At 37.0% G+C, this 24,519-nt stretch overlaps 1 protein-coding gene across 1 annotated transcript in view; it reads left to right on the top strand.

Annotated features, from left to right (window-relative positions):
• EYA4 (EYA transcriptional coactivator and phosphatase 4) overlaps positions 1–24,519 on the top strand; it is a 297,621-nt gene that overhangs the window by 248,986 nt on the left and 24,116 nt on the right. Inside the window, exons 11-12 of the mRNA XM_056126298.1 lie at positions 9,953–10,089; positions 11,832–11,915. Coding sequence (XP_055982273.1) covers positions 9,953–10,089; positions 11,832–11,915 — 221 coding nt within the window. The remainder of the gene's footprint in view (positions 1–9,952; positions 10,090–11,831; positions 11,916–24,519) is intronic.

Genomic DNA, 24,519 nt, shown 5'->3' with positions numbered 1-24,519 from the left:
ATATTTTTTAAAATTTTTATTAGTGAAACACCATGAGTTACAGTTATAGACTTACAAATTTTTGTGCTTGGGTTTCAGTTATACAATGATCCAGTACCCATCTCTCCACCAGTGCCCATTCTCCATCATTTACATGTTTTTTTTTTTAATTTTTGTTAGTGAACCACCATGAGGTACAGTTGTAGATTTACAAATTTTTGTGCTTGGGTTTCAATTGTACAATGATCAAACACCCATCCCTCCACCAGTGCCCATTTTCCACCACCAGGGTCCCAGTATCCCTCCCAACCCCCATCCCCCGTCCCACCCTACCTCTGTGGCAGGGTATTCCCTTTTGTTCTCTCTCTCCTTTTGGGTGCTGTGATTTGCAGAAGAGACATTGAGTGGCAATTATGTTTGGTCTATAGTCTACTTTCAGCATGCTTTTCCCATCCTGGGAGGATCCTCCCACCACCTTTTATTTGGTGCTCTTTTCTCTACCTGAGCTCCCTTTTCCCCTAGAGTGTGTGGCTGGCCTCCAAGCCATGGAGCAAAACTCGTGGTCCTAATCTTGGCCACTCTTGGGTGTTAGTCTCCTATTTTGTTACTTTATGTTCCCCAGATGAATGCAATCTTTCTATGTCTCAACAATATTTTTGAGGTAACAGTAATATCACTTGGAAGTTACAAGAAAAAACAAAGATTCTAAGAATAGCCAAATAATTCTGAAAAATACTAACAATGTTTGCATTATTTGGAGCCTATCATAAAAAAGTAATAAAGAATGTGTGGTTTGACTAAAAGATATATTGGATAATTGAGTCCAGCAATAGACTCATATATAGACAATAAACAGATCATTGTCAATGACACAGAGACAAATGGATAATGAGTAACTTTTTTCTAACAAATGGTACTAGAATAATTGGACATTCATATGCAAAAGAATATTCGCTTATAATCAGAGACATATAATATACATGTAGACCAAAACTGTAAATTCTGTGGGAAATTCAGAAGAAAATCGCTGTAGCTTTGGTTTATGTATCTCATTGATATGACACTAAATCATAATCCCTATAAGAATATATGAATTAGCCTTCACATTGTAAAAATTCTGCTCTTTGAAAGACATATTTAGAAGGTGAAAACTCCAGGTCACAATATTATAAAACACATATGATAAAAAAAGATTTGTATTCAAAATGAAATGCTTATGAAATGTCATAAAAATAAAAATTAGAATTTTAATAAATACCATTAAAGCATTCAAGAACATTATTCTAATTGCATGTCATTTTCAAGATTCAGATTCACCCTTGCTTCTTTTTTATCCAAATTTGGAGGAAAAATTGAAGAGGGAAATCTGGCCTCTAGATTATAATTTTTTTCTAACTGTATCATTGATTCCAAGAAGATTTGAGGCTATTAAATTTTTATTTTTGAGTTCCTGTTACGTTGGATGCACTCTGGTAGAAACTGGTATTTTAGCAAGAAACAAATGTTTTGCATATCTTTCTTCCATTTATGGTAAAAAGAGGAAAATTAAGCAAATACTAATGTTATAAGTGATGAGAAAGAAAAGATGCTAGACAGTTTGGAAAATGTTAACAAGAAAACTGATTTGAACATGAAGTGACAAGGAAGCTGATACTGAAAAGAAGGGAAAATAAAGATATTATAATGGGTACCTGCCACGTGTATGTGGCAGACCCAGGTTCAATTCCCAGCTCCACATGTGTTTTTCTGAGCCCCACCAGGAGTAATTCCTTGGCACTGCCAGGTGTGTCAAATAAAGGTAATATATATGTATATATATTCATAAATGGATTTAAATTATTTAATTTTTATCCCTTATTTACAATAACATCAATCTAATTCTAGAGGTAGTTCAGCAAACATACTAGACTTTGACTTGAATATCCCTATATTTACATGCCCTATTTTTTTTAGATCCTCCCTCGTGTAAGCAAACAGTCCCTTTAAATTTAGGGTACTGGGGGCTGGAGCAATAGCACAGCGGGTAGGGCATTTGCCTTGCATGCCCGGGTTTGATTTCCAGCATCCCACATGGTCCCCTGAGCACCGCCAGGGTAATTCCTGAGTGTAGAGCCAGAAGTAATCCCTGTGCATCACCAGGTGTGACCCAAAAAGTCAAATAAAATTTTTTTAAAAAATTTAAAATAAATTTGGGGTACTTGTTTCCTGAAGACATCCATTTATATTTTCTATTCTACATCAGCTTCTTTGAGTAGCTCTATCCCGTGTAATCCAAACATTTTTTTTAATCTAAAGACTAAGTGATTTTAGAATCTTCCTTTAACAAGTAGTGGAGACATTTTGGGTTAAGATGATATTTTCATCACACTGTGAATGATTTTTCCACTGGAGAATGCATGAGGAAACCAAGGTAGGATGATTGTGTACATCAACAAAATCACAAATGAAATGCTTGATCATCAAGATATCAGAGTCTGAATTTTACATTTACAGAATAGCAGAATATTTATTTTTTATTTATTGGCATTGCACTACCATTAGTACAAATTCAAATTCATTTTAATACTCAAATATGGCACGTATTTCACAGAGTTCTAAATAGAAGTTAGATTTTTGTACTCATTTCAATGTGATTATAAGAGTTTCTCTGTAAAAAGGTACAGAGAGATGCTTGTATTATCAAAAGAATAAGCAATATTCAGAATGGCTCCTTTTTGATATTGAAAGTATTAAGTGTAGGCCCCCAGACTTTTTGATTATATTACTGAATGGGACATATTTGTATATAACTTTCAGCTTTTGTATATACTCTGCTTTCAAATACCATCTTCCATTGATTGTCAGTCAACAAATTGTGTTTAACATAATTTGAGATCTTATCAGACTTTCTGTTGAATCCAAAAAAAATATTTCTACTTTTAACTTCATTGCTTCCTCAACTTAAATTATAATAAAACACATATCTAGATCTTGAGGAATTCTGATCTCAGACCATTAGTTTAAGTAGTTTCAAGTTTGATTGTTAGGTAGTTTGAAGTTTGACTATTTAGATCTGGCACTCATCAAAAAATAAATAAGTTCATGACTTTGGGATTTTTCTTATTAATGATGAGACATGAGGTATTTAGATCAAGGATAAGAAAAGTGCTTTCCATTGACTGACTGCATTTTGGATATAGAGTGAAAATCTAACAATTAAATCCACAGTTTTACATAAATCATTCACTACTGACTTCTTCCATTTTTTAAATAGAAACACATTTTATGTTCAATAAGAGACAGATGACTGTTCTGATTTCAAGATAAATTTAATGAAATTAAGTTGGATCTAAATATCCAAAACTTAGAAGCTGCCATTATTTGTTACTATACTGATTAAGGATAATTATTCAATCATGTATAGTGTTGGCCCAAGAAAAAGCCTAAGGCAATTGGTAATGACTGATGTTCTTTGGAAATTGCAGATAGCATTTGGTTATTTAGTTACTTTACCTTATTAGGATGTTTAAGAATGGATTTAAAAAAACAATACTATTTTAACAGATTAAAAACATACTTAAGTAAATTATCTCTATTAAGATCTTTCTTTGCCTTTACCATAGTTTATCTTAATGTATTTTATTTCTCATTTGCATTCAAAAATCTTGAGAACTTAATAAGACATTAAGATTAAAATTTTTATAATCCCTTCACACTCTACTGAGGCCACAAGTTGCCCCCCACGAGCAGCTCTCTGGCACGGCCGTGGCCCTAGACACACGGACCTAATTCAGAACCCAGCAGCTCACAGCAGAAAAGTGAATGGACTATGCGTTAAACTATGGTGCTGTGTGCCCCCCACCCAGAGGGAAAGGGTGTCTGTCTCTTCTGCCTCCCTCCCCCCACACCCACCTTGGTGGCCACCAACTCAGAGCTTATTGGACAGCCAGGTATGAGACGGTGGTGACGTACCAACTGCAGCCTCATGGGATGGGGGGTGGAACCGGCATGTCCTTCACATCCTACTGAGGCCACAAGTTGCCCCCCATGAGCAGCTCTCTGGCATGACCCCAGAGGCCCCAGAGGCACGTAACCAATCTCATAATTATCCAGCTCTTGGCAGAAATCCCTCCAGACTTAAGTAGTAAAATATCATAAATCCAAAATCATATGGTCTTCATAACCAGCAATAGAAAACAAATTATTTCACAATGCATTTTAAGCAGTTCTGATTGTTAGGGGTAAATTCCAAATAATAATCCTGCATCTTCTGTTGAAATAATGAATGTAATCATTATTTAAATGAGAGAGTTAAGTAGAAATCATCTGCCTCACGGGCATCAGGAGGAGTGGGAAGGAGGGTATATTGGGATTCTTGGTGGTGAAAAATATGCACTGGTGAAGGGATGGGTGTTTGATCATTGTATGACCGAGACTTAAACCTGAAAGCTTTGAAACTTTTCTACAGTGATTCAATAAATAAATTTTAAAAATTATAATCCCCTTTAAAATATTTTAAACATCTTTAAAGCTAAATATAATTTGCAATTTGTAACTATATTATCCTATACTCTGAGATCTTGGCAAACATAACCATATATTAGCTAATTAAGCTTTACAAGTGCTCCAAAAAGTAAATGATATAATAAGATCATTTCACTCTCTGTAAAGAAGCCAGTATTTTAAGTACTTTCTTAATGAAAGTAGACTTCCATTACCTTCATGACACTACACATTAAAACAGTAAGGACAGCAAAGTGCCAATTTGCCAAATGCTAATGAGGAAAGATTGGTAAAGAGCTCTGGCCACAGTTATTCCCTACAAACTTAGTTCCCTTAACTGTAGCTGTAATACTCCCTAGTGCAATTGCCTGAGTGAAATTTGACAGCATTGGAATCAATAATTTTCTCCTTTAGAAGCACTTGTCTAAGGACTAGTTGAACTCAAATTCCTGATTTCACTTTTCAACAAAGCCAAGTTCAAAAGACAATGGGGTCAGTATCATTTCATCTGGTCAGTTGGTCCAGGGGCCAACTGGATCCCATGACATCTTCAGGCCTCACTTTACACTCTTTAGATAAATTGTCTCTCAGTTTTCTGAAATTCTTTTCTAAATCTTTGTAACTATTTCTATCATCAGAAAGATATTTGGGCTTGACCTTGTTTGCTCTCAGGATGGTCTATAACTGTCCATCCTTAAAGAATACCACTGAAACTTTGAGAGTGATTGCAGTAAATCTGTGTGCTGATTTGGGTACTATGGACATTTTAACAATGTTAATTTTTTCAAAGCATGAAGAGGGTTTATAATTTTTTTTATTCTATTTCAGTGGTCACTTAAATTTTTCAATGTCCAAGTCTTTCCCCTCCTTTGTTAAATTTATTCCTGGGAACTTAATTGCTTTCTGATGCAATTAAAAATGGGTTTGTTTTATAATTATTTTTCTCTTAGTCCTTGGTCGTATATAGAAATGCAACTACTTTTTGAGGCTTAGGCATTTAAAAATACACCAGTGTTTTGTAATGACATTTTTTTCTACTTATAATGGTTCTTATTTATAAAATGAAAAGTTCTTGCTCCTGACCAGGTTTTGATTCCTGGCACCACCTATATAGTCCCCCAACCCAACTCTGCCAGAAGTGATTCCTGAGCCTAGAACCAGGATTAAGTCCTGAGCTCTAATGATGTGATCCAAAACCACTTCCCCCTAAAAAGACAATGCTAATTAAAGGTATAGTGAGATACAATGTACACTCCCAATTGTTAATATTATAAAACATCGGTGTAATATCCTTAAAGGAAATAAACATTACTGAAAACTACAGGGAACCACAAAAGATCTTAAATAGTGAAAATAATTCTGAGACAAAAAGTATCAATGTGACAAATTTCCTAACTTCAAACTATAATATAAACTAATATTGATAAAAAAAATAGTGTGTTATCTGAGGCCAAAGAGATTCTACAACAGGTAGGTTTTCCTCGTATACAGGTGATCCAGGCATGGTATTCTGCATACCAGGTGGTTTTCCAAGCTTGCCAGGAGTGATCTCTGAGTGAAAAGTCAAGTGTAACCCCTGAGAACCACTGGATGTGGTGCCCCTCTCCCCAAAAAATAAGTGTGGCAGTAGAATGCAGTAAGATATACGGATCAATGGAATGGAATTGGAGTTTCAAAATTGAATCCTCTTCTAGGAGGATTAATTTTTTTTCCAGGAAAGGATTTACTTTTGGAACTTTGATTCTATTCCATTAATCTGTACAGATAATTAATTTGCAAAGAAGGAACCATGAGCATAAAATGGAGACAGTTTCTTCAGTAAATGATGGGGAAACTGAATAGTCCTGTGCAAAGGAATAAAACTAGGTTACTGTCTCACACCATGTTCAAAGCTTAACTCAAAAGGATTGAAATATTTGGACATTAGACCCCAAACTGTAAAATACATGGAATAAAATAGAACAACTCTTTGATGTCTTCAGGAATATTATTACTAGAATGGCAAGGGAAACAAAAGAAACAAATGGCATGAGATTACAGAAAAATTTAAATTTTGCACAGTATTAGAAACTATTATTATAACAAAAAGACATCCTATTTAACAGGAGAAAATATTTGTATGATATCTTTGATATCTATGTTGAAATATTAATATCATATTTAAATACATATGTGGAATTCACAAAACTAAAAAAAAAAAAAAGAACCCCATAAAAAATTAGAGTAGCTGAACAGTCACTTCATCAAAGAAGACACATGAACGACACAAGCACATGAAACAAATATTTATTATTACGGTCAGTAAATGCATTTCAAAAGATATTGAGGAGGGCCTGTAACAAAAGACCAGAAACAAGAAGTGCTGGTGAAGGTGTGGAGAAAAAGGAATCCTCAGAAACTATAGCATGGAGATTTGTTCTAAATAGTAAAAATAAATTATCAATATTACCCAACAATGTCATTCCTGGTTATCTAGCCAAAGAACAGAAAAATACGAACTCAGTAAGATATATACAAATCTTTGTTCACTGCAGTATTATTTACGATAGCCAAGATATGGAAGCAACTCAAATACCTAAGGACAGATAAGTGCATCAAGAAAATGTGTTATATATACATAGTGAAATACTAATCATTTACTTTTTAAAAGATCTGCCTTTTGTGACATTAATGGACCTGGGTTCATGCTAGAATGAGAAAGGGAAATACCAGATGATCTCACTCATATGTGGGAGATTAAAAAACAAGCAAGATAAAGAAACAGGCAAAGTCAAATGAAAACAGACATTTGAACAAAGAACTGAGGTTACTAAAAGGACAGAAAAAAGGGACTGAATGGGTGGAGGGCGTCCTTGGACTGGTTAGAGCGATATTGGCACTTGTGTGGTGGGTGTGGTGGTGTGATAAGTTTTGAAGAGATATGAAACTGCACTCTTAAAAGCAACAATTCCTAAAATAATCTTGTAAACCAACATTATTACAATATATATGTAAACAACTCTTCTTCAAGCAAGCTACTCAGTTTTACTAAACACACACACGCACACACACACACTCACACTCTCAGTTTTTGGATCAATTTCAAGTCATCACATCTCCCTTAAATCTTTCCTCCTTAGAGCAGCCTTCTTAGGTAAGCTCATTCAAAATGTCTCTTGTGGAAAATACTGTTCTTGGAGATCTAATTCTTCTTTTATTAAGAAAATACCTAAAGTCTCATTTAATGCCTATACTTAGCCAAAATACTATTTACCATAAGATAGGGATATATCCAACTCCATAATTTAGACAGTTTTTATTATGCTCTTTACTCTCATACTGTCTTAACAGAGACCCATACAATGGATTATTCTATGATGTTCAAAGAGAAAATGAAATTAGAAGCACTGACATAGTTTTGATGATTTTTTGATATTCACAGTGTTTCCCAAATATAACCAATAGAAATGATTAGAGGTTGTCTGGCATAATTACTTCAAATGTTTCAGAAATATGTTATGTGTCGTCTTATTTCTTCAGGTTTTTTTAGATTAATAACTGCTCTAATAATCATTCAGCTTTATCATAAGCTTAATAGTTATAACATCTTTAGCTTTTAAAATTGTTCAATTTTACAAGCCCACCTCCTAGATAAAACCATCACTAAAATATCATGTAACAAATTAGTGTAGTTTGCAATATACTCTACTAGAAATATTTACTTGATATAACACTGTAGCACTGTCCTCCTGTTGTTCATCAATTTGCTCGAGCGGGCACCAGTAACATCTCACAACAAATTGTGAGACTTGTTGTTACTATTTTTGGCATATCGGATATGTCATGAGGAGCTTGCCAGGCTTTACCGTATATTACTTGATATATTTGATTTAAATAGATTAGATGTGAATCAGGCTTGTTTCACAAATTTTTTAAAAGTAGAAACTGTTAGTAGAGATTTAATAAGCCAAGAAATTAAGATTCAGAGACATTGAGTTAAATGCTTGAAGGGAAGCACTAAGTCGGCCGTCTGTTCCACGAGAGCTTTTATTGCATGTCATTTTTTTTCTATCAGTTTATCTGAACACCTCCCTTACAGAAATGACACTGTTCATTACTCCCAACCACGTGGGAGGCTCTCCCACAGCTTGAGACACAAGGATTTTCTAGTATCTGTAGAACATGCAGAAATCATTACATGGAAGTTCTGACACAAAATTAACCTGTGAGAATGATAGATGACACAAATAGTGTGGAGAGGCAACAATGACTAAAGAATGAAAGTTCCAAATACCAGCATAAAAATGAAAAGGAAAAGGAGTCCATTTTTCCTAGACAAACAGTTATGGTGAGGCATTTAAGGAGACTTGGAATTAGGCAAACAAGTAACTAGGATAATGCAGGGTGTCTGTTGCCAAGTAATGATGTTCTGAAGACACAGTGTTTTAAAGGTTCAAGCACAGAACAGAGACTCAGAAAAATAAGAACTGTGTCTTTCTTTTGCATTTGGATGGTTATTGGGAATTCTGAGTAAAAGTTTTGTTCAAGTTTTGATGAACCGATGCTCTATTAGAACAAATTTGTTGTCAAAAACAGGAAATAAGTGTGTTGTTCAATGCTACAGACATCAGCCACTGTGATTATTAAGAACGTGAGTGTGGTTTATACAGATTGAAATCTGCTCTCAGTATAAAATACAAAATTTCAAAGATTGATTTTAAAAATATGCAATGTGATCATATTATATTGAATACATGTTGGAAGTATGTTTAGATATATTCATCCAGTTTAAATATAATAGATAAAATTAATTTTACAGTTTTAACTTATTCTCGGCAAAGCCTGGCAAGCTCCCCGTGATGTATTCTATATGCCAAACACAGGAACAACAAGTCTCACAATGTTACTGGGCCCACTCAAGCAAATTGATGAACAACGGGAGGACAATGCTATAGTGCAGTGCTAACTTATTCTAATGTAGATTCTCAAAAATTATATATACATATATATGGTTTAATCTGTCGCATCTTATATTATGATGGGACAGCAGTGAGTGTTGATATAAACTATTTTTCAAAGTTTTAGTTTGAAAAGAAAAGATAGCCTTTGAATGTAAGTACTAGATCAAAGGGAAAGATTTTTAAACTCGTCTGTGCCCTCACCTACAAAAGGAGAGTTTGTGGGAAAGGTGAAGATAGAATGTTGAGTCTTTACTTTCAGAATGTGAGAAATGAAACCAGGAAGACAAGTTTATAGATGGAGAGGTAGGATTGCTCCAGAAACTGTCTCCTCCTCTGAAGTATGGTGAAAGGAGGCAGGAATAGAACTAAATTTAGATAAATTTTTGACTAAATTAAAAGATTTTTTAATTGAGGACTCTACTTTGGTGTCATAAGGAGGTTTTTTTGTGAAGAACTTGTTCATTAATGAATGAAGAAGACTCATCTAAAATTGATATAAAGATTCATTTAGACCTGAGTTCTCTCTTTGATATAATTTGTGTTATTTGTAGGAGAGTTTGACACGGTGCAGAGTCCCTCAACACCTATCAAAGATCTTGATGACAGAACTTGTAGGAGTTCTGGGTCAAAGTCCCGAGGAAGAGGCCGGAAAAATAATCCTTCCCCACCTCCTGACAGTGACCTAGAGGTATGCTGAGTTTATTGTTCGAGAAATGTTTGATGTTTTCTAGGATACAATGACATATTCTTTACCTTAAAGTTTCATAAGGTTTTAGACTAAAGAAAAATTATTTCATGAATTAAAGAAACCAACCTTATAAAGTTTACTATTTATTATTCAGAAGTTTGAAAGTTTATTACATTGGTGAAATTAAAAGTTCCTGCAAAATCATGTTTTATAAATTCTAGACCTGAGGTAATTGCATTTTTAATCCAAAGTAGCAGGTCTTCTTTAAATTTTTATTTTATTTTATTTTTGGTTTTTAATTTGGAGGGTGGGACACACCCATATATGATCAGAACTTTTCCTGGCTCTGTGATCAGTGATAAATCCTGATGGGCTTGAGGACCATATGTAGTGCTGGGGATTAAAGCTGGACTGGCCACATGCAAGGCAAGCACTCTGTCCTCTGTATTATCATGTTGGGCACAGTTATTTTAAAATAAAGCCATTCTTTGCAGAATAACTTTCTGAGAAAAAAACTATAGTTAATAATAATGAAGTAGTTAAAGGTATTTATGTAAATTAGTTTAAAAGATAGGCCAGAAAGATAGGTCAAATGAAGACATGAGGGGATAAAGTTCAGGGAATGAGGTTTTAGCATCTAGCTGACCCTGGTTCTTTCTTGGCATGGTATGTGGTTCCTCAAATATGACCAGGGTTCACCCCTGAGCACAGAGCCAGGAATAGCCACTGAGACACACCCAACCTCCCGAGCAAAGGTAAAAATCCTTATAAAATGGAGTAGTCATTAGTTTAAAAATAAGAATTAATTCTATTATTGATATAAAGTTAACATTTTTATACCTGTGGAAATGTCTGTATCATATTTTCTGGTTGTGAGCTCTTTTGAAACCCCCATATACTAAGAATTTTTCTTTCTTAAAATATCGAGGGGGAAAAAATATCGAGGGAGGGTAACCATTTAAATCCATGATGTTGCTTCTTATACAACTATATAATTTAAGAAAAAAAATTTAGATTTAGTAAAGTAGTATTTATTGTGTCTCTTCAGAAGAAATTATTTCCTTCATTTGAAAAACACTTGTAAATCTAAATGTATTTAAGACCCAGGTATAAATAAGTGAGTAGATTCAGAAAGCAGCCGAAGTCAGAGCTGAGGGTGCATGCTGGATATAATGAGGTCTGTCTGTCCCTACCCAGTGGGTTGCTACAACTTTCAGTTTCTCTGTTACCATCAGAACCCTGTCATGTCTGTGACATCTAATCCTGATATGTTGATCAGTTCTTTGAAATTTTTCAAAACACTGTACAAACCAACATTTTCATGGCCCTGGTTTCACACTTCGCATTTTTTGTTTAGAATGATTTACTCACTAAAGTTCTTTAAGTGCTTTTTAAATTTTCTTTCCATGAGTTTCAACATTTCCTGAATTCTTGATGTGCAAATGTTCAAAACTGGGTTTTAAGTACACTTGAAGTACAGATGTGTGTTTTGGTGTGTTAACTGTAAATAAATGTTTGGATGAATTGCTTTAAATTCAGGCCTCTAATATTGCTTGTTATTGCTTGCATTCTTTTTGCAAGTCAAGGTTTTCAGAGCATGGATCTTGCAACCAAGTTGAAAAGAGAATTAGTGAGCAACCTAATTTTTCAAAGGGTATCAAAAATACATCCAATAGGTGTTTTCTGATACTTTTATTTTCTCACAAATCAATAATTATTTGATGTTTATCTTTTGTCTTCAGCGTGTATTTGTCTGGGACTTGGATGAAACCATCATTGTTTTTCACTCACTACTTACAGGATCTTATGCTCAGAAGTATGGCAAGGTAAGGGATAAAGAATTTTAGATTCAAGAACTATTAGAATTTACTTCTATTCCAAATTCAAGAATCATGTAAAAATGCAGTTCAGTAGTATTATTGGAGCCTGTCAGATCTGCTTCTTAGTATTTTTTTCCCAGTGACTCCTTATTCTTTAATGCAAAGTGGCAAATTTTATAAAACTATTCAGGAGTTGAATTAATTTTTCTTCTTTTACAATGATTTTAAGTTTTCTACATCAAAACCAAACTTACTCTCCTATAATTTTAGAAAAACTATGTATATATTTGTAGATGGCATAAACTTTTACATGATTAAAAATGTTACCCTCTATAAAGGAACTTAAATAGTTTATAACATGAAAACTGTTTTTTGAAAATCATTATTACAAAAGTAATTAATAAAACATAAGTAAAATAAAAAGAGAAATGAAAAATAAAACAAATTATCTCCTAATCACAAAGAATAGATTTTGTTTGTTGCTACTGTTTCTGAGAATATTGTTTTACCACCAAGCAAAAATGCTTAGAGTTAAAAAATAAAGAAATGTTAACTGAATACTCTCCCTCACTTTCATACCACCTTTCACTATTGTACTATATCACACATCTATGGAGTAACATGGCCAACCAGAACGCAGGTCTTCTTGACATGCTGGCTATCTCTATCATTCTCAGTTTTGTCACCTTTCCCCCACAGCTTATAAAAGGAAGATTTCATAGAAGCATCATTTGAACTCCTAAATTTTCTGGCAAACTAACTTTGTGCTATTGAAAATAGAGGAAGAAACACTTTTAATAAATTATGCTCCCATTTATAATAAATAATATAGTGAATTTTCCTATAAAGTTGTTAACATTTTGTTGTTGCTGTTGTTCAGTTATCACCACAATATGCTCAAGCAGGATATCATGTTGTGGATATTCACCATATTGACCCATGAGGGATGTCTCCTATCTGTAAAGCCAGTGATGGTCTTTGTAGCTGAGTGCTAGTTAGCTCTTAGAGTTTTCAGCACAAAACCCTAAAATAGGAGTATGGGACCAGAGAGATAGTATAGGGGTTAGACACATGCCCAACCACAATTCAGTTCATAGTACGACATCATTTCCCAAGCACCACCAGGATAAATCTGATAGTCTTGCCTTCACAGCACCAGAACTATACCCTGGTCTCTAGCACTGAACCACTGACCCTGTTGACCAGTGTTGCTAAGAGTCACCTGCAAGTCCCCTGAGCATCAATGGGGAATCCTTGCCCAATGAAATTTAATATATTAATCAAGTGATCATTTGTAAATTTGGCAATAGATTAGACTAGTAAAAGATGCTTTATTTTATACCATATGAGGGTTATTCTTAGTTCCCAATTCATTGCTGATCTGTATTCTCTGGTAAGTTGCAGTTAATTCAATTTTATCGGAGAGTAATGAGGGAATTGGAGGAGAAAATGTTGCTGCAGGGATTTGGTTGAATTTGGACCCATGTGCTGTGAAGTCCCCATTCTTCAGTAGGATGCAAAGTTCATAGCACAAATCAAGGAGGAGACAGGCAGAAAAAATGAGTGATTGCTTTGTAATGTGTCCTTTTTGTGCAGATTCCAAAAATTGCTTGCCAATTTTAGAAAACACTACAGAGAGAGAGAGAGAGAGAGAGAGATAGATAAATAGATAGATAGATAGATAGATAGATAGACAGACAGACAGACAGACAGACAGGAAGATCTGGAGAAATAATCTGTGCATCAGGATAAATGAATTGGTTGCTTATAGTCTTTTGATGTTCTGATACCACCACCTAAGTGACCTTCCTTCTGCCATTGTTCCCATTTTCCCAACCATCGCCCAAGGCTGCCATTTTAGCAGCCACACAATAATTCGTTTATATTGTTACAACCAAATGGCTAGAAGAATTATCAAAAATATGTCAGTCAAAGAAAATTTGTGAAAATTGTTTATCTCACCATGGGGCTGTGGAGTCTTTGAGGATTTACTGGACTGTTTATCTCTAGTTGAGCCTTCTGAATCATTGTTTTTGTTTGTTGAGTTTAGTTGACTTCTACATTACTTTTTCATCTATTTCAGTGCCCCTACTGTAATTTCTGTACTATGGAGTTTGGAGGTGTCGTGATCCATCCACTTCAGGATCTATAAAACTGGGAATAGACTGCTAAGATTCTTTGTGAGACCATGTGGTTAAGTCATAGGCCATTGGTATTTCAGCAGTGGAGTGTGAGTGTGGCTACCGGGTCTGCAGCAGGCAAGGACTGACCCACCACCCTCCCAAGGGTGCCCTGAAGTTTTCAGCCAGGGGAGAGTCACTGGTCTGTCCATAAATTCTAGCTGCTTGGCTTTCATCTCCTTTCAGATTTAGGTCATGAATCTGAAGAGCAGGGATGGTAAGTGAGTCAACTTGGCAGCAGCTGTGGGACCTCCCCTGTGGACATTCTAGGCTTATTGTATTATGACACTGGGGGAAAATAGACTTGATCTCAGATGTGACTGACAGTGTGGAATGTCTATAGATTCTGTGAGACTCAATTACATTCTACAAAGTGGGGACAATAAGAAAATAATTTAGTTAGAAGGGCTAAATGTGTTGAAAACGCATTAGAACTTGGCATATTGCCTACCAGAGTAAACATTCAATAAACTTAGTTTATTTCATGTGGCTTTAAAGGCATCTGAGTTGGAGAGCTAAAAGAGAAAGAACCTGAATGTTTTTTAAGATAGGTTGTTTTATTTCATGTGAGGTCCTTATGCAAATGTTAAGAGGCAGATAATTTTAAGAGTATTTGTGATATACATTAAAACATGAAAGTAGAAATCACACTCAGATTTTTAGTATGTGTGATTGTGTACGTGTATATATGTGAATATACAGATAAAGTTTATACATATATAAAACTAAGGCAAGGTAAGGACATTACTCACACTCTGTTTTAGGTCATTTGTATCTATTGACTTCTCTCAATACTGTGTGCTATTTTTACTCTTTCATTGAACATGTTTATTTTAGAGGGGTTTTTTTAGTAGCATGAATAGTTCTAGGTGATATCATACATAACCAAATGTCTTTCTAGCTTTTAACTCCAACCTTACCAAGGTTTCTAATGCTGCCAGTGCACTAGAAAAGCGGGGGGGGGGGGGGGAATATTGGAAGGCATGACTCATTAATTATTTTGCAATTAATATACATGCAATTAGTTCCTTTAAGCATGCACTTTTGGGGCTGGAGAGAGCTCTCAGAGTGGTGAACATATATCTAACATATGTGAGCTTTTGTTTCTTTTTTGGGTACCACCTGCCCCCAGGGCATCACATGCCCCTTGGACACCTATGAGCCATTACATTTATGGTTGGCCAGCATTACTGGTCTGGCACTCCTGAAAGTGACCACTTTTTAATAATGACCCTGATTTTTTTTTAAATAAAGCACAGATTTCTAAAGGAACTTTTATAATCTTCCAAATTTTCACATTTTCTCAGTTTATGATCATTTAGTCTCAATTGTTGGAGAGATGGGGCAGGAAAAAATAGATCAGTGAAAATCTAATTATCAGATGATTAGCTTCCCTTAAATTTTCTTACATATGTACAATCTCTCTTTTTCCTACATTAATAACCCACTTACCTTTTCCATAGCCTTGCCTTAATTTACTTTTCTACCTGAGTCCTTGCCTACTGCTTGGGTCTGTTCATTAGCCTGGTCTGTCATTCCACTTCTAAGTCCTGTGATTTATACCTCATCCTCCTTGGCTAGACTCACCTGCTTGATTCTTTTCCCTTTCATATTGTGTTACTATTGTTGCTTTGCACTACTGCTTTAGTTCCTTTTGGAATATACTGATTCCATTATTGGTTTAATCTATCTGGTTGTTCCTGACTTACTGGACGGTTTTTTAATTGCACAGTGCAAGCTGCAGCTGGTACATAAATACATAATCCGCCTGGAGGATCCCTCATAACTTGCAGTTCAATCCCTGATGATTTACTGTTCATTTACAAATGTTTTTTTCAGGAGGGACTTGGGATTTTAATAGGTCCTTTTAATCCAGAACAAAAGTTAATTAGCATCTTTACCAGTTTCTCTGTAGGAAAACCTAAGAGAGCAACATCATTGATCTTTGGTCCATGAAGTTAATTCCTTTGGGAGAGGTGGGAAATGAACTCTTACTCCTGTCTCTGAGAAATTTCTAGAGGATCCTAGTTCCCAGGAAATTATACTGAGTCACTGTTTTACTCACTGACTCTCATCTTAAGAGTTTACAGGAAACATTCAGAGGTGGAACTCCAAGGGAAAACTGCTTCCTTTTTTTTCATTTTTTATAAATTTATTTATTGAATTACCGTGAGAGCAGTTACAAAGCTTTCGGGTTTAAGTCTCGGTCATACAATGAAACACCCATACCTTCACCAGTTCCCATTCTCCATCACCAAAAACCCCAGTATATCGCCATCCCACACCCTCCCCCCTTTCCCGTGGGGCAGATGATTTCCATATTACTCTCTCTCTACTTTGATCACATTCAATATTTTGACATCAGACCCACCGTTATTATTTGGGATTTTACCCCAACACTCAGATCTGCTGAAAAGGCAACAGTAGACAATTTGTTTTCTATTGCTGGTTAAGAATGACATATGATGCCGCATGGCTGCAGTAGTGGCCAAGAGATTTTGAACTTCCGAAATTTTAACACTTAAATCTAGAGGGATTTCTGCCAAAACCTGCTGGGTTCCGAGATTTGTTCCTGAGTCTCTGGGATCATGACTGTTAAGCAGCTTGATCGGGAGCCAGAAAGGCTGTTCATGGGCAACGACTCAGGGTCTCCTTGGGACAGGGAGGAAAGGGTCAGCTCCACCTCCATCCCAAGATGCCCTGCATGTCTCGTCACTGAGGGCCCAAACCTGACTGTCTAATGGCCTCTGGAGGATGGCAGCCACTGAGCCACCAAGGGGAAGCAGGTGGAACGACAGCACCTTTTCCCCCTGGGGTGGCCCGGCAAGAGTAACCTACTGCTTCTTAAGCAATGCAGATCTTCACGAAGCTCAGATACCAGTGCTTCTATAACTAGTAAATATATACGCATGAACTGCGACAGACTCAGCAGCAGGGTTTGAATTTTTATGTTCCTTTATTTTTTCAAATAAATCTATTTTAAAGTTCTTTATTGAAGTATCATTTTATTGTAATAGTGTGTATGTTTTCTTGTGTATATCATCAAAAGTCAACACATAGACTTTTCAGTAGTGAAATTTCTCTAACACACTAGCTGATTATCTTTCGAATAACTTCCCATTTGATGCGAGTAATGTTGACTTGTAGAGCACATTTTTTTAATTAATTTTTATTAATGAAACACCATGAGTTACAGTTGTAGACTTACAAATTTTTGTGCTTGGGTTTCGATTATACAATGATCAAATACCCATCCCTCCACCAGTGCCCATTTTCCAACACCATGGGTCCCAGTATCCCTCCTACCCTCATCTCCCCCATCCCACCCTACCTCTGTGGCAGGGCATTCCCTTTTGTTCTCTCTCTCCTTTTGGATGTTATGGTCTGCAAAAGAGGCATTGAGTGGCAATCATGTTCGGTCCATAGTCTACTTTCAACATACAGCTCCCATCCTGGGAGGATCCTCCAAACACCCTTTATTTGGTGCTCCCTTCTCTATCTGAACTGCCCTTTCCCCTAGAATGCCCAGCTGGCCTCTAAGCCATGGAGTAATCCTCCTTATACTGATCTCGGCCATTCTTGGGTATTAATCTCCTATTTTGTTACTTTATGTCCCCCAGATCCCCCAAATGAATGCAATCTTTTTATGCCTATCCCTCTCTTTCTGACTCATTTCGCTTAGCATGATACTTTCCATGTAGTACCACTTTTATGTAAATTTCATGACTTCATCTTTTCTAACAGCTACATAGTACTTCATTGTGTAGATGTACCAAAGTTTCTTTAACCAGTCATCTGTTCTCAGGCACTCAGGTTTTTTCCAGATTCTGGCTATTGTAAAGAGTGCGGGCACACTTTTTTAAAAATAATTTTTTTAAAATTTTAGGAACTGTAGTTTACAATATTGTTAATATTAGGGTTCCTTTTTTTCCTTTATATCCTTTTTGTTTTTTATTATAACACTGATTTGCCAAGTTGTTCATAATACAGTTGTTTCAGGCTTTAAGTGTTTCAACACCCGTCCCACCATGGTATAACCTTTTCTCCACAAATGTCTCATTTTCCACCCACAACCCAAACTGCCACCTTAGTGGGCACAAATGAATTTATTTTATATTGTATGTAACAACTCAAAGGCAAATGGCATTATCAGTAAGTAGATCAATCCCAAAGTACATTGTGATCTTTTTATATCACATAATGGTTTTACTGAGGTCTGAGGATTAATGGATAGTTGGTAGTAGACTTTGCTCAATGAGCTTAGTGGTCTTCTATGTCATCTCCCCTTCAGACTTGCTGTGATCTTACCCTGCTAACAGTACAATGAAATTTAGAGGTATATACAGTCCTGCAATCCAGGATCTATGAAGCTGGAAAGATTTGGTGCTTGGCAACTGGATGAGGTTCAGTTGTGGAGCTGGACCTTTTTGGTGTAGGAGGGTGGGTATCACGTGATGCTTCTGGGCTGCTGTGCCTTCAGGCAGAAATGCGTCCCCCCCCACTCCATTCTGAGAAGACCAGAGAGACTTCAACCTCGGCCAGCCTTCCTAGAATGATTCAATGGCATCTTTCTCTTTAGGAGATTATGACTTTTGGGAGGTTCTTTCAAGCTGAACCATTTCTCGGCCAGAAAAATGATGGGTGTGGGCAGAGACTGTAGAGCATACTTTAAATAGCAAAGTCATTGTCTGATAATTCTCTGTCCTGTTAAACAACAGATTCACCAGAGAACTTTGAAATGTTTGGCTCTAGGTCCCACCTCAGGAACTAAATCAGTCAATGTGGAGGTGACTTTTTGATCTATATGCCTGGATTAAAAAGCTTCCTATGGACTGGAAAGATAGTATGACAGTTAGGGTGCTTGCATATGGCTGATTTGTGTTCAATCTCTGGCACTCCATATGGTTCTCTGAGCCCACCAGGAATGCTTCCTGAGTGTAGAGCCAGGAGTAAGCCACAACCATCACAAATGTGCATCCACAAAAAAATTAATAAATGAAAATAAAAATTTTTCTCAGGTATTTCCCAGCTGTGTTCAAGCTTTAGCCACCGTTATCCTGCTCTTGGTATAGAAATGACCTTGCTTTTGTGACCTTAACCCTTTTTTCTCCATTGGGATCACCTCAAAAAAGGCTGTTCTACTTTCTGTCTGCCCCTCATAGATGAATGTGCCTGTCCACTTCCCAACTAGTCCCAGTGCTCTTGGGTTAAGTCTTCTGTCATTTCATACCATCAAAATCTCTCGATTCTGCACAAAATTCCTCAGCTGTCTAAAGGAAGTAGGGGGAAAGGGGAAGACAGAAGAGAGAGAGAAAGGAAGAGAGAAGAGAGGAGAGAAAAACATTCTGAGAAGAATCACTTCATCTTTGCACCATTTCCTCGTCGCTTCCTTCTCTTTGCCCCTCTACCCTTGACTTGGTACCAGGTCCTCTACACCAAGTACCTGCTCCTAAATCCTTAAGTATTCACTCTTCTGGATAATCCCCATGGCTCCAGCTGTAATAGTCCCATGCCAGAAAAGTCTCTTGTGACTATTTTCCACTTGCTGCCCACTTTGCTTTTCCTCACGTTGCCAGTCACACATCTCTTTTCAAGTCTGAGGAACAGCCTCCTTGACAAATTGAGCAAATCTTCCTGGTACTTTTACTCTTGTCACTTTTTGGTATAGCTGAAGACTTGTATATGACTTGCTTCATTTCACTGCACTGACCTGGATCACTGCTTCCCACCATTACACACACACACACACACACACACACACACACACACACACACACACCTCATTCTCACCTTCCTGGGTCCCAGCCTCCACCACATCTGTGCACAGCTACCATCCTCCCCTAACTATCCTCTGAGAAAGCACTTGTCTACACTTTATTGAGCCCTCACTAGCCATCCCCACAGTCTTCCTATATCTGCTGAGCCAAATGTCTCATCACCTGTGCTTATTTGCTCCTCTGCTCTCTATCCAGATTTTAAACATGCCTGACATTTAGTACACTCTCTGTAAATAGGTGCTAAATCAATGTCTCCAAAAACATTCCCTCCAATTCCCCCAGAGAGTTATTAAGCCTGCCTATTCATCATAGACAAATATCTCAATTCTAAGATTTCCCTTCTGATTCATGACTGGCTCTCATCTCATCTTTTGTCAGTGATTACAATTCGTGGAAAAGAAAGAAGAAAAGGAGAGGGAAGAGAAGGGGAGGGGAGGAATATGGTGGAGAGTAGAAGGGAAGATTGGAGAGGAGATGAGAGAGGGGGTTGGAGAGGAGATGAGATTCTGCCCGCCTGGCACATGGAGCTAGTGTATCTTCTGCCTCTGTGTGCACATGTCTACAAATGTGCACCAGGTCTCAAGGGAATAATTATTCTGAGAGCTTGAGTTCTTTAGCAACAATACCCAAAAATCCTCCGTTTCTTTAAAAATAAAAAATTACTGCCTCTCTAGAGATTTTTTTTTTCACATTGAGTCCCTGGAGGAGGATTTCCAGCTGATGGTCGAGTGCAGGGCAGAAGCTCGTAGACAGACAGTCTGGCTCCAGTCTATGCTCTGTGCTAACACGACTAATAGGCATTCGTATTTTGATATAGCAAAGTGCTGTGCTTGATCCTGACTTGGTTATATACTGTGATATGCAGCTTAAACCACACACTTAAGGACCAGGAATTATTTTTCTTTATATCTCTATCTTTATCTCTCACTTTCCTTTTTGCTCTCCCTTATTGTCTTGAGAATATTTTCAGTATTTTAACAGAGCAGCACGCCAGATTAAACTCTCTTGCAGATCCATTGAACCCACTAGAACTCTTAGAGATATGTAAGCATCAGAGCTTTCACAAGCCCTATTAGCCCCTTTATTATCTACTTCCCTTTCCATCCAAGTTCTCACTATCACTTCATTTCAGACCTTTAAACTCAACACTCAACACAGTTAAGCTGGAAAAACGGCAGTAACTCTTGATTCATAAGGTGTCCATAATTCTACAAACATCTTATGAAAATGAGCAAACATCTCTGTATAAAACTTGGGCTCAATCCCAGAAGTATGATTAACTCTCACATGCCTGATAAAACCAGAGATCTGCAAGCTCTGACGTTCCTTTGTGCAACAAGCAATCTGGCCCAAGAGACGATGCCCAACATTACAGAGACATTACTGAGACCAGAGCCATCAAATTTCTTGATCATCTTTCTTGAATTCTTACCTCTGTGGGTTACTTATCGCTGAAAATTTTTTAAAAAGTGATCATGTAATCTGCTTACTTAGCATTAGCTGTCCCAGAGACAGAGTAAGGGATGGGGGGAGGAGGGAAGTAAAATTCGATATTTGAAAGTAAGTCCTCCTGAGTCATTCTCTTAGAAACAAGATAACCACCTCTTCCAGGCATGGTTTTTTTTTTTTTTTGGCTTAAGACATCACTAGTCCTCATCCTTCTGTGCTGAGTCTTTGCCATGGCTACAAAATACCTCCCTTTGAAAAGCCTTCCTCTGGAATTCTTATTAAAATATAGCTAGTTTTTACTCCAGCAAACCTCCAGCCGAAACTTTCTCAGTTAAACAAATGATATTTTGCCAAAATGCTTACTCAGTCCTGGCTCTCATAGAATGTGTGATGTGGAATCATCAGAGCTTGAAAACCAAATGAGAAGCCCTTCCAGCACTGTGAGGTTATATTCCAATGGAGAGCTCAGTGACAGTTTTTATCATGCCATATACTATACTCACTTGTTAAATAATTTGGGGGCTTTTTAAATTACATTTTTTTGCATACTTATTAGCTGTACACAACACTTTCTTTGTGGATTTTTTTCTAGCACTGTCTGGGCTGCACAGAGTTATTTATTTCAGAAGTATGGAATCAATGAAAGCAACAATCAGAGAGGAACAGTATTTCTCTCACCCCCAAAAATCTGATCTACCAATGTAAAAGAATGATAGGCATGAATCTTTTGAAATGCAATAATTTCATTTCAAACTTAGCAAAAGAAAAAATGGGAAGTTTGTAGGGTAAGACTGTGACCAACTTCATCTCAAAAAGGCAAACCTTTTAATTAAGATATTTCTGAACCCCCATCTGAAATAGATATCTTCAGGGCAATAATCATCAGAAACATAGCCGGAGTAGTGTGGGGCTCAGTTTTATTGTCTTGCATCAGTGAACATTCCTCAAAAGCATAGAGCATCACTAATGGAATTATGTGTTTTCATGCTATAATTACATTTGATTTTTCCCGATATTCTGTAGACTTTTTGTTCCTGGTTCCATGACGAGACAGAATATTTACGAGTTTTCTATGTCTTATGCTTAACAAACCCCCTCTTCAGGAAAATAAAGTTTAGAAATAAGAATTTCTTTACAGGCAAGGACAAATACATATTTTTTATTTTTTATTCAGTCTTTCCATATTTTCTTTCAACAACAGCATGAACTGTAAGTAAGTAACACTGTCCTCCTGTTGTTCATCGATTTGCTCAAGCGGGCCCAGTAACGTCTCCATTGTGAGACTTCTTGTTACTGTGTTTGGCATATTGAATACTCTCGGTAGCTTGCCAGGCTCTCCGAGAGGGGCGGAGGAATCGAACCTGGCTCTGCCGGGCTGGCTGCACGCAAGGCAAACACCCTACCGCTGTGTAAATAATTTATTTTAAAATATTTATACTTTCTCACTTTTTGGTACTAACTGTTGTCATTATGATGAGAAAGGGGTATATAGTTACTTGCAGCATCATTCCCATGTGATATGGTGCCAGAGGTATGTAGAACCCAAGTACTCTGCCACTGAGCTACCCTGGGGCACCAAGGGGAAAAAATATTACACTTGAAGGAAACAGAGCAAGACATATCTCTGCATTCTAAACACATTGGCACACAGAATAGGCAGTCAGTATTTTTGTTTTTGTTCTTTGTTTATTCTTTATTTTTATCAGTTGGATAAATGAATTTTTTTTTGTCTTGGGTGTGCTCCTTTAAGTGATACTGCCCATGGGATCCTCTCTGTTTTGATGCTGGGGGTTGAACCTGGGGTATCACACATCTTAAGCAAGTGCTGAGCTATAATTCCAGTTCCTGGGCCTGTTTCTGATTTTTATGTTATTTATTTATTTATTTTTAATTTTTTTATTAGTGAATCACTGTGAGATACAGTTACAGATTTACATATTTTCATGCTTGTATTTCAGTCATACAATGCTCGGGTACCCATCCCTCCACCAGTGCCCACCCTCCACCATCGAAGATCCCAGCATCCCTCCCACACCCCCACCCCATCGCCCCACCCACCCACCCTGCCTCTGTGGTAGGGCATTCCCTTTTGTTCTCTCTCCTTTTGGGTGTGTGGTTTGCAATAGAGGTATTGAGTGACCATTGTGTTCGATCTAAAATCTACTTTCAGTGCACATCTCCCATCTCGAGAGGGTCCTCCAACCACACTTTACTTGGTTTTCCCTTCTCTATCTGAGCTGCCCTCCCCCTCAGCATGTGAGGTCGGCTGGCTTCCAAGTCGTGGAGCAAACCTCCTGGTACTTATCTCTGCTATTCTTGCTAGTCTCCCATTCTGTTACTTTATATTCCACAGATAAGTGCAAGCAATCCTTCTATGTCTGTCTCTCTCTTTCTGACTTATTTCATTTACGTGATACTTCCATGTTGATCCACTTATATGCAAAGTTCATGACTTCATCTTTTCTAACAGCTGCATACTGCTCCAATGTGTAGATATACCAGAGTTCCTTTAACCAGTCATCTGTTCTTGGGCATTCAGGTTTTTGAACATACAAGTGCAGATGTCATTTTAACTATGTTTTTGCCTCTCTGGGATATATTACCAGAAGTGGTATTGCTGGGTCAAATAGGAGCTCAATTTCTAAGTTTTTGAGAAGCGACCATACTGTTTTCCAAAAGGGCAGAACCAGTCTGTGGCATTCCCACCAGCAATGTAAGAGGGTCCTTTTCTCCCCACATCCATGCCAACAGCGATCACTTTTGTTCTTTTGGATGTGTGCCAGTCTCTGGTGTGAGGTGGCATCTCATAGTTGTTTTGATCTGCATCTCCCTGATGATTAGTGATGATTATGGGCCTGTTTCTGAGGACAGATAAGTCTAACAGTAGAGGCAGAATTGTGACACAATACCAGGTGTCATGAAGTATGTGAACAATGAACATCTATTCGGAAAGGAAATTCTCTATCTGTGAAATCCACAAAAGTATCAAAGAACAAGATGTAAACAATTAGGGGGAAAAGTTGACATCTAACATATCATTGTTGTCCAGTTTTTCTCATCTCCGCATAAGACTTAGCCTTGCTCAACACACCTCAATGATCTCTGTTCTTAAACACTCAATTCCTATTCCCTAGGTTTTAATCTCTATAAACTATGATTAGTAACAGCTCATTCAAATAACTTTTACATCCCACAATTTTCCCC

This window comes from Sorex fumeus, unplaced genomic scaffold (genome assembly GCF_029834395.1).
Source record: "Sorex fumeus unplaced genomic scaffold, SorFum_2.1 ptg000061l, whole genome shotgun sequence".
Classification (NCBI taxonomy): Eukaryota; Metazoa; Chordata; class Mammalia; order Eulipotyphla; family Soricidae; genus Sorex; species Sorex fumeus.
This window is presented reverse-complemented; position numbering and strand designations above follow the sequence as displayed.